At 36.9% G+C, this 12,174-nt stretch overlaps 1 protein-coding gene across 1 annotated transcript in view; it reads right to left on the bottom strand.

Annotated features, from left to right (window-relative positions):
- The window catches only part of LOC107038676 (neurogenic protein mastermind), an 84,256-nt gene extending 77,692 nt beyond the window's left edge, over positions 1-6,564 (bottom strand). Inside the window, exon 1 of the mRNA XM_015257902.1 lies at positions 6,094-6,564. Coding sequence (XP_015113388.1) covers positions 6,094-6,564 — 471 coding nt within the window. The remainder of the gene's footprint in view (positions 1-6,093) is intronic.
- Positions 6,565-12,174: the final 5,610 nt, after the last annotated feature.

The raw sequence follows: 12,174 nt of genomic DNA, 5'->3' as shown, positions 1-12,174 counted from the left end.
AGGGGGGGGGGGAGGGCACGTTGCGTTATTCCCAACTCCCCGTAACGCCTTTTTCGTGATAAAACGCAGGACAAATGGCCCGAAAAACTTGTCCCAAGTGATTATTAAAAATGTTTCAGTGCATTGCATCTCAATCTCCCGAATCCCTCCAGTGGAATCGATTAGAAGTGGCTCCACAATCTCGTGCCTTCTCCCTCCCACTCGCGACAAGCAGCGGATTTGTAACATGTTGAATTTAAAGTATACGAGGGAAGAATGGAAACAAATGTTTGAGAACCTCTTGGTATAGTGCAGCCAGCTGAGAGTCAGCGTACGAGTTTATATGGAAAAAGGAGACTGAGAGAGAGAGAGAGAGAGAGAGAGAGAGAGAGAGAGAGAGAGAGAGAGGAAGAGGCAACAGCGCACACAACAGAGCGCTCTCCATGGATAACACACGCGCATCCTGAGTGCCGTGTGTACAGTGGTAACATGCTCTCGCCACGCACACTAGTCGTTCAACAATCGTATGATGGCCTGACGAGTGCCGCGTGCGCACGCTGCGGATCCACGCGACTTATAAATGAATGCGCAACGTGCGGTAGTGGCTTCCCCGACCGTCCACAATTCCAAAGAGAAACGTACAGGGGAATGCCGGGGGAGTGAAGTTCCCGAGTGGAAATTTCACTGGTCAGAATTTCTTGATTAGACTTTCGCGTCGGGAGGTGAAAAAAGTCTGAAGGGAATATCTGAATTCACTGTTGAAAATTTTAGATTAAATTTCCGGTACATTTTTTGGAAATTTTTATTGTATCATGAGTAATGGTAAATGGCTGTTGAATAAGTCATAGACTTGTTGCATCCATTGGGGAGACTCTTGGGCTAGTATGTGAAATTAACAGAAATCGTAGTATGATAAATGTTAAATATGAAACACGAAAGTTCAAGGCATGAGTATAACAGTAAAATCCAAGTGATATTGTCAAAAAGATTGAACCATTTGAAACATCTGCTCATTTGTTATTTAGCTCACTTTCGCGGTTCACTGATTAACTTCTCTCTAAAGATGTGGAATGACTGTCATTTTTCCTTCGCGTCGGGTCACATTTAAATGAGCGATTTCTGACCCTGACCGAATTTTGTATGCAAAATCACCGTCACAGTTGAGCTGCGTCAGACACGAGCGAAAATGACTAAAAATTCTTTATGAAATTGCAAATTGACAATTATTTTTATTTCAGTCATGCCTTAAGGGTTCGATCGGCGAACTTTTTAATAGAATTGAATTATCATTCATCATTTTATTTATTAATTATTATCATTCATTATTTCATTACTCGAAATTTGAGGGTCAGGTATATATAGATGGAAACTAACGAGCATTTTGTCACATCTGCACTTTTTTCATTATAATTCCACTGAAAATTCGACATTGACAATTCCAATTTTTTTGGAAAACTCAGTGGAAGCTGTAAATTTCAGTTCAATCGTTCCTTGAAAATTAATAGAAATCACGAAAATTGCGGTAAATATATGCTTGAATTTTCAATCAATTGAAAATTGAGTGTAATTCAGTACTAAATATTTCCATTTTGGTAGAAAATTCGAGTGAATTTGGGAATTCTTGTCACCCTGCCGCTCAAAAATTTGGAATTTCATTGAATTTTCAGAGAAATATGAAATTTCATGATTTTTTTCACCCAAATCCAATTCAATGTCACTCTCCTGACATTGAAAGTCAAATTTTTTTCAAACAGTGGATATTCTGATCAGTCAAATCCGGACGAAATCCACATCGCATTTGGTAATGATCAGGAAAATTGGATCCTAGCATTTTGATCAAGCGCGAATCCAAACAAGCGTTACATTTTTGATCCAAAACAGAATCAAAACCAATTTTTACTGATCAGCGTCTTATTCCAGCCTGATTTGACTTTCCCCTCAACTCAGTTCTCCCTCCCCTTTTAAATTCTCCAATTCCAGGGAAATTTCAACGAACAGTCTATTCTCAATAAGATGAGACAGAGATAATTTTTCTTTTTTGGTTCTCTCCTTTTGTTTTTGTTCTGTCTACAAGGGCCTCTGTTTTCTTGACACAAAAGATGCGTTTAGAGACTGTAGAAGTTTCACGGAATGCGTCATCCGGACGGAATTTAACACCCCTCTCCTTCACGTTGGGCCACTCTCACTAACTGAGGCCTAGAACTCTCGGAAGAAAGAGGGGAGAGAGTGGAGACTAACGAGATTATGTACACGGAGAGAAGAATTTTGGTAATCAGAGGGCAAAATGTTGAGAGGAGGATTAACTTTTCACTTTGTCACGCATTTTTAAATGCGAATTTACGAGAAATATACGTAATTTTTCGCTGATACAACATGTAATCGTTTTAATTCTGAAATGACCCGTTGATGTTCGGTAATGGAGTAATTGGTGCGCTCTCTTGATTAATTTGGCGATGAGTGAAAGGTGTTGGATGTGAGCGGGAATTGGTAATACTGCGAGGATTTTGTATGGATCTTTTACTGACTCGCGGAATGCCTCTGGGGAAGGCCATTATACGACGGGATGGAATTCACTCTGGCTTGACCACCCAGAAGGCCATGAAGAGTCTCCGGACATGCCACCCGCGCTAAACGAGTTGCCCATCAAATTATAGCCGCTATGGGTATTCAGTTCGGCACCATTTCAATGGTTTATGATTCATGGGAGTGGATTATGAACGATGTTTCTTACAAGAAGCCCATTGATGTGGTGCAAATAATATGTAATCGTGTTATGGATTTTTGTTATTTTCTTGGGGGATCGTAAAGAGAATTTATCGGAGTTTAAAATCGCACTTGGAGCTGAATGATTCAGACAAAATCACAGATGCAACGAGAGATGGGACCCATATACCAGGGAATGAGGAGGGTTTCAACTGCAGTCGATTTTAAGTCGTAAATTGCCAGTGGGCGGCTGACTAATGGATTGTAATGCGAACCATCGAACGAACCTTTGCGATCATAACGTGATTGAGGGTGTGAGTGTATGTGGCCTCTTTGAAATTTACTCCTGGATCGGAGGGAAAATCTTGCAAGTGTTAACTACAACTCATTGTCATTAAATTTCAATGTTGTTGTTGAGAGATGGGTTAATTTCTAATGGAAATTGTGGAAATTTCAGTAATTATTGTTGAGGATATCCAGGGACCTTTTACAGTTTGGTACAATTTGGTACCGCACTATCAATTCAACCATTTTCACTCATTAAATTTATCAATTAAATTGCGTGAGAAACACTTGAAAAAAAACGTGAATAATCTGCGTCATTCAAATTACATTTTGCACAGAATTATAATTTTTTTAAAGATTCGTTTTTTAACTAAATAATTGAAAGTTTGGGAAATTTTATTTTTTTAGGAATGAATTGAACTTCTTGTAAAATTCTGAATATATTTGTTAGGAATAAATTTGTTAGGATTCCGAGAACATGATTTTTATGGTGAAAAATTAATTGTTTATAAATTATTTATAGAAAATGATCGTAATTTTCAAAAATTGTCACTGTTTAATTATTTTATCAATCTTCTCCCAAGAGTGAATTTTCTAATTGTTTTTTGTCAGATTTTTTAATGTTTTCTAACGGTTCAATAACAAGATTGAAATTCAGACTTGCAAAGTTTAAATAATAAAATCATGGTAAAATGTTCGGAAAGTTAAAGAAAACTTATGGAGCAGGAAAGGACTTTCTGTGTTATTAAACTTAATGAGTATTGCTACATTGTTGAAATTTGATTGACAGTTACAACTTAATTTCTAACGATCTGACATCAATCAAAATTGAGATGAAATTGATTGATTATTCTATTATTTATGTTGCAATCTACGAAGATTTCTCGTTAGAAGTGTAGAAATTTTTGTAATGATTAGAAATTTATTGTGAAAAATAAACATTGCATTAGATTGAATGAATACATTGGAAATCCAGGACAATAGTCGTAATTTTCAGGGATTTACATAACTATATTCAACTAAAATTCTCAGTTGTATGGATGTTTACAAAAATTGTTGGATTTTTACGTAACCAATTCTATTGAAAATGCCCATGAATTAATTAAACTTGTCAAGAACTCTCCCGTGGTTTCTCTCGAATACTTCAACAATTTTTACTTAAAATTCAAAGTTATATTTCCTATCCACGCGACACGCGAAATGTGAAAGGAATGTCCATATTTTTGTTTTATGTTTCTTCCCGCGATTATCGAAGACAAATTCCTAGGAAAAAAAATTTCCACAAACATTAGAATAAAATTGTGGTAAAAACGTGTTGAACCGTATACCGTGAAGAAAGTGTCAATCGTGATGGTAGAAGCGACCGGACTGGAATCTGGATCACCATGGCACAAAACTCGAGAGTTTCTAACGTGGAAAATCAACAATTCTCACGATACTTTCCATCGATTATGAATGAACGTGAAACTCATCCACTATGTGTAAATATTTCCAAACCCGAGGAGCTACTCCACTCCTTGATTAAGTGACACCATGATTTCGAAATGAAACCGACTTCACGTGATTTCAGGGCTGATTTCAGTGATTTCGAGAGGAAATGAAATCGACGATTTCATGATTGCAATTGACTTCGAATGATTTCATACACTGTTAGAAATTTGTTGAAATTTCATGGAAAATAGAGTAGGAATTTCCATGGGAGTGACATTGAATAGGATTTAGGGAAAAATGATTATGAAATTTCATGTTTTAGGTAGAATTCAAAGAAATTCATGATTCATTTTTAATGGAACATGGATATTCAGGAACAAAATGACATGAATTTTCAATTTTTCCCTGAATTTTCGTGATTTTTGTGAATTTTCACAGAATAATTTAACCGAAAAATCAAGTATTTTATTGATTTTCAGATCAATCGAACAGAAAATCAACGGAATATTAGATTTTTCAATGGCAATATTTCCGCAAATTTCAGTGGAAATTAAACACGATAAAAATTCCCAGGATCAATCTTAAAATCAAATTATATCTACTGATAAATAATACAACCAAACAAATTTAAAAATTTTTAAATTTCAACCAACTTTAACATTCACATAGACTTTCAATACCACATTAAAAAAACAAATCATAGAATGAATTAGATAAAACTCTTGCAATTTAACCTTTCAAGTATTTAATCCAATGAACAGAATCAATAAAAGGAAAATGAAATCTTAAAAAAATAGAAATCTGTCAATCGTAAAATTCTTTGAAAATCGTATTAAACATCCAAGTGAATGACCTCCATTAAAATCATTTCCTATTTCAAAACAACAATGAACCAAACTTTAGAATAACCTCAGTGAAACTATTCGTAACTCAGGAGTATCGTTCGATGCATCAATTAGAATTTCAAATGTGGGTCCCTTCGCCCAGCCATCAACCCACACCCAAAGATTTATATCTATTTCATCCCCAAATTATCCAGAAAAACCTCAGAGACAGCGAGAAATGGATGGAAGTTTAAAATTCAACCGATTTTTTCCCCGGTGTCTTTCGACGACAAAATCCCTCAAAAGCGATTGAAGAAGTTCACTCGCAGGTAGGTATATGAGGGGTTGTATGCAGCTCCAGGCAGGTTTCACATGACACACCGGTAGAAAGAAAAATGAAAGATTTTGCGGGCACAGGGGCACACCCGGGGGAGGCAGAGCGAAGAAGACCAAGAGAGAAAAGCAAGAGACAAAAAAGAGCGATCGGTCTACTGAACTTGTTCTTTCTTTCACAAGAGCATATTTACAAAGCCCAGGGGGCGGGTGGATGGGAGGGGGGAGGGGGGAATGGAGAACCCTCTGTGCTTCATCAACACACGATCGTGGCGTATGTCCCGAGATTTCCAAGAAAAACACACTCCTCCATGTGCCACCGAGAAGGTTCCAGTTAAGTGGCTTACGAATACTCTCACGTACGAGCTCGACTGCTCTCATAATATTTCGAATAAAACAGAGGAAATATTATATACAATAACCCCAAGCTCTTGAGATCTGTCGCGATAACTCGGTATACTCGTAATAAGGAAAAGTACCAGAGAAGAATAAAGAAGTGGAAGTGAAAAAAAAAAAAAAATGAGGATAAATAACTCACCACGTGAACACTGGATAGGCCAACAGCCTCATTCTGCTTCTTATCAGCTTTCTTCGCTTGTCTCTTGGCCTTGTTGTCAAAGAATCTCTGTTTGAGGAGCAGCGTCCCCTGGGACTCTTGCTCGCACAAACCATTGAAGCTCTGCTCAAACCTGGGGGTGACGTTGGTCTGGTGCCTTCGGTACTCATCCATTCTCCGTCTCAACCGATCAACAGCCAATTGTTTTTTCGGGGTGATAATCTCACCCATATTCGGTGCCTGACCCATTTGTTGCTGCAGATGTTGCAACTGCTGCTGACTCGTCAATGCCAATTGGCCAGCCGAATTCAATTGCTCGAGTCCCGTGTGCACCGGTGATTGACTAGTGACACGACGCTGTTGTCCACCGAGACAAATATTTTGGGCACTACCCGTGCCTGTGCCGGGGGGGCCTTGCGAGGGCTGATGGGGCAGGAGCCCCCCGGCCTCCATACAGCCCCCTAGATCCACTGCAGCGTAAGCCAGCGCAGTGAAAACACCTCAGTTTTTAATTAATCAATCAATAATTCACTATCGCCTATTTATTCTGGCCTTTAACTCGATATTTTCTTCTTCTTCTTCGTCGTTACCCGCCCTCTCGAGCATCCTCTCACACGCAGCTACAATCAACTTCCTGTCGACTGACATTTGTCGTGCATTCATAAACCCATGACATTTCATTCACTACTCAAATGGAACAAACTACGTGCGATATTTTTGTATCACCCGCCAAGTGGTAACTTCACATTGACAGTACGCTTGCGCAAATTATTCATCCAGCCTTCACTCACTTGTTAACTCTCGTTTGTTGTTATTGCAACATTACGCGTGGTATTTTTTTCAATTTATTGTCTCTGCTTTTAACATCGATAAGTTCATTTTGTCAAGGTCTGAGATTCTGCAGACTGTGGAATCACGTGAAACAACGAAATAACTGTGAATTGTTTACGTCAGTTTGATTTATGCCCGCGACAGTTTAACCCGATGGTACGGGGCACGAGCGCAGCGCTAGACTAAGTTCTCGTCTCTCGATAAGAGTGGCCCATAGCCGTGGCGCGGGTCGAGAATAAGAGGAGTGGGGCATCGAGAGAGACCCCCGGCCCTCGGCCTTTCGCCGCTTTAATCGGTTCAAATGAAATATTTGAATAATCAATCGTTATTCCTGCGGATCATACTTTGTTAATAATTAACTCTTGGTTGGAAGTTATTCCGGGGGGGGGTTTTACGTCGGAAAGTCCCCCTCCAGGCGGATTATTTTCACTGGAACGCTCGGTACACAGTGCAGCGTCGAATTGAGTGTACGCTGAACGTCACAACAGGTAGTTGTACGCGAGAGCAGCGTGCCGCCACGCTCGCGTCCGAGAAAGAGGGACAATGGAAATTCGACAAACGGGACAGTGTGCGGGCTGAAGGGAGACAGTTGTCGGCGGGGGAGGGGGGACGGTACTATTACCAGGGGGAGCTTCAGAGGCGCACGGTGGATGCACTGTCCAGGACTGATCGCTGAGGAATTTATTTCCAGTGACGACAACACCACTCACTGATTTTTTTATGAATAAAAATTAATAAGGTGTAAATAAATTAGGGAATTGGTCACGTCATTTCATTGCACTCACTGGGGCCTGTAGTCACCACTTGTCAATTCTTGATCACTATTAGTTCGGGATTTTGCACATGTCAGGGAACTTTGCACGATTTTTGGAGGAATTGTTTCTGTTTCACTAAAGAATGTTACATAACCTCACTTTCAATACTGTCACGGCACAACAATGCATGGGACACGTGATTGCGGGGGAAAGTTTTGTGTTTGGGGCACGAGGGAATTGACAATTGGAGGAAGAGTTTGGGAATTTTCTATTGGCCATCTCGAGCGCACGGGGTCATTAACAGAACTGCGCGTGGGTTACTGTGGTTGTACACTTACGGGGGGGGGGACTGTGTGTCGTTCGAAACAGTTCGAAAAACGGTGAACCATAATAATGGCCAACTGACGCCTGGGCACTCGGCTTCGTGATTGGTGAACTGCGGCGGCTGGGGACGCCCACCCCGACGTTCCGTGGAAATTGTAAGGCTAGTGCCATCTCGCGGGGGAGGCGGTAACTAGGAGAGTGGCGGGTATTCAATTTTGGGGGTTTGGAGCGGCTTTGAAGGGACGGCTTTTCGGCGAGCGAAGGCGCAGGGACAGTGGAAGAACGAGGGAATTTGAAAAGTGATTTGTGAAGGGGTTGATTTTATAATTGGAAATTGCGATTACCACCGTTGTTGTTGAATAATTTATGTACCTTTTTTATCGAAATATTGGTGGATTTATTCGTAATTGCGAGAGAGGTTTTTGAAAGTTTAAATATTTTATGGTGTTAAGAAACGGAGCGCGCAAGAATTGGCTAGTGGTTTATGCATATTATTTATGATCGTTATGGATTTATTTGTTCATTAAAAAATGAGATAATATTCGCTCGTATTGTCTTTCGATTTAAGGATATTCATATGTTTTGTAAATTGGTATAGAGTACACTGTGGACTCAACCATTTGCTATCGTCAAATTTATCAATTAAATTGCTTGCGGAAAATAAAAAAAAATCAGGAATATTCTGAAGATGTAAAACTGTAATAGTAGCATCAATGAATAATGTATTCTATTCATGAATATTCGGCGTCATTCAAGTTACATTTTGCACGTTATTATTTTTTTATACATTCGTTGTTTATAAAAAGATTATTGAAATTGTTTAAAGTTCCGGAAACCTATTTTTTTTTGGCAGGAAATCGATTTCTGGTAGAATTCTGAATATGAATAAATTATTATCAACAAATAAATGATTTTTGGGGTGGAAAATTGATTGTTTATAAATTATTCATAAAAACTGCTCGTAATTTTCACAAATAGCCATTTTCCAATGACTTCATTAATTTTCCTCCAAAAGTAAACTTTCTAATTTTTTTTTCTGATTTCTAACATGTTTTCTAACGCATGAATAAAAACTTCTCGTTGAAGATAAAAAAAGAAGTATCATTCATTATTATCGTTATTATTATTATTTGTTTATTCAAATAAACTGGAAATATTTCTAAATCCAGCATAACACAATGTTTCACCGATTTTTTTAATAGAGGTTTGTTAATAAGAACAGAAGTTTTTAAAAGAGTAAATTTTTTTCAAAAATATAATTTGAGTGAAATTTTATGATTCAAAATGTGCAAATTTATCGGAGAGTGGGTCAATGTGAGCACTTGCTTCTTCTGAAATGTTAATAATTCATTAAAGGGTTAATGAAACGGGATATCTTTTTGTTTGTAAATACTAATTATTTCTCTTTGTGATGAGTGCAGATTGAGCTCAATTGATCAAATAATTTCTCAATTTTGAACATTTAAAGAAAATTTAGTGTCCATTTGATCCCACCCTTCTCTATTGTGGGTTTCAAGAAACATTACGAGGTACTGGGATATCTTTCATATGAAAGATTAAGTGCTTGAGGTCGTGGCAATAATTTTATCATTATTATTAGTGACAAATATTATTCTCATGTTAGTATCAATAAAAATGATTAAATAATGGGAAGAGTTGGTCTACCTGGGTGCAGGTGAGTAATATTCAACACTTTTAATATATCAATTTTTATTTAAACAATATCTGCATTTATAATACATATTCATCAGTCACACAGAATCATACTCGAATTAAATTTACACTCACTCAGTGTCTATACAATCTGGGACAAAAATATGGCTGAGTTTTTAATTATTCAGTTCAATCATCTTTTCCTGTCAATTTAATAACGTTTATTGGAACAATTCGCCAGTCTTTTTAATGTTTGAGCTGCATTGAACATTCGCCCCTAATCAATTTGGCTCCACAGTATTTAGCCACTCTAGTCCACACACGAAAAAATTTCATAGAAAAATTCACCACATTCGTAAAAAAAATCTGTTAGATTTCCTTTAAAACATTCGTCTGCTTTTCTGTGAATTTTTAAAGCAGAAAATATTCAATAGAGAATATTTTATTAAAAAAATCGATGGACTTTCATTTTTCCAAACAACTTATTCCATTGAAATTACTCTTTTTCTATAGAAATTCCTTCATTTTGTTTTCTCTTACTAAAAAATTCAAGCAAAAAACTTGGAGAAGTTGAACAGAAAATTTTCTATGGAAGCAATCTCAACAGAATTAGTTGTATAAAAAATTAATATCTGTTGATTTTTGCTATGCAATATTTTCTCTTGAACACTACTATGGAAAAACGCGCAGAAAAGTTGCGAAATGTTCACAGGAAAATATTCAGCGAATGCACAAGGCTTCTCTACGAAATTTTCTCGCTGTGTTATTTTCCAAAATCATGAAATCAACTTTCTTCGATCTCAACTTTCTTCGAGACTGGCTAGATACTCTATATTTCGTTCTTCCCCCTGCCAATTCGTCCTTCATGTCTCATCTAATTCCTACACCTCCATCACTCCTCTGTACCAATTCTCTCACATACGTACTTCAATCATTCATCATTTTGTTCATCGTTACAGACTAGATCGAGCTGAATACACAATTGAATGAAAATATATGTTCAATATATTTTTTTTGTTTTTTTTTGTTCTTTTGTTGGGTATCCTATGATCGAGGATGTGTTCTGTGTATGTGTCTATATATAAATGATTCAATGCGGCAAATAATGTGGTGTGATGTATTAATGTCAACGATTTCATCAAATTCGGGATTGTAAAAACATGGCATTTTCCATTACGGAAGTGATTGGTGGTTATTTTCAATTGAAAATTGATATTATCTGAAGTCTCTCTGATCTGGGCAAGAATAACACGGTTCTCGAAAATGAAACCGACTCCATCATATAAATATTTTAATGCTGATTTTAAATTAAGCAAAAAATGTTGAAATGTTTAAGAATGGGTAAGATGAACAATTTGAAAAATTTGTAAAAAAACATTATTTGTGAATTTGGACGCAGTTTTTCCCAGAAAAAAAAAATGAATTAATGAAAATGCGATTTGTTTAGTAGATTCGATTTCATCCCAATTGGTTGAGTCAAAACGAGTTAATTGCTCTTATGAGAAATCACCCTCAAATGTTGAGAGGTTTAGTTGCTGAAATAAAGTTGAAAAATAATGACATTAACGCACAAGGTTAATACACGTCTGTAAATAGATTTGAGATTGGCGTGCATCAAAGTGTGCGCAACCAACTTCCGATCATTTAATTTTACAAGAAGAATCATGAAATTTTGACTTTTTCGAGATTTTTTCACTCACTTCGACTCAACCAATTGGGATGAACCTAAACGTACTAAACAAATTGCATTTTCATTAAGTCATTGTTTTCGTTAAGTCATTTATTCTGAAAAAAGTACGTTTAAATTCACCTTTTTGTAATTTTTTTTAATTGCCCCTTTCAGCCCCTTTTTAACACTTCACCATTTTTTTTTCACGAAAATTCGACGTGCTGAAAAGATGTTACAACAGAAATTTCAAATCAGCATCAAAATATCTATAAAATGGGGTCAGTCTCGTTTTTGCGATCGACGACATCCGCATTCTGTGGAATTCTGTCGTGTAATCAGGGTTGTTACTGTTGTTCTCACTTGATATTTTTTTCAGATGTCTCAAATTTATCACAAAAAAATTACTCATTGCATCAGTGTGAAAAAGCCACTCTACAATTTTAGGATTCACAAGTTGTTCTCTCACAAAAATAAAATCAACATGGACAACATTGTCACTGTGTTATTGTATCCCGTTTATTTTAATGGTATCGCATTGGGACTTTGACATTATTCAGGAGTTTCTTACTCAAAAATGAAGGAGAAATTCCCAAATTCTGACGACTATGTGTCCAATCATTGGACGAAATTCGATGCTTCATTTAAATATACTTTTATACATTGCCAGAGAAGACTAATTGAAATAATTTACTGCTCTATTCTTACACTAATTCGAGTTGTCATCGTGGATTGATGACAATTTTGGTTCTATTCAAAAATTTATTTTAGTCAGAGATGAATGGACAATTTCAATAAATGAGGAATTCAAAAAAATGATGTTCTAGCATTACA

Source organism: Diachasma alloeum, unplaced genomic scaffold (genome assembly GCF_001412515.2).
Source record: "Diachasma alloeum isolate Michigan unplaced genomic scaffold, Dall2.0 Dall_scaffold_00286, whole genome shotgun sequence".
Lineage (NCBI taxonomy): Eukaryota > Metazoa > Arthropoda > Insecta > Hymenoptera > Braconidae > Diachasma > Diachasma alloeum.
This window is presented reverse-complemented; position numbering and strand designations above follow the sequence as displayed.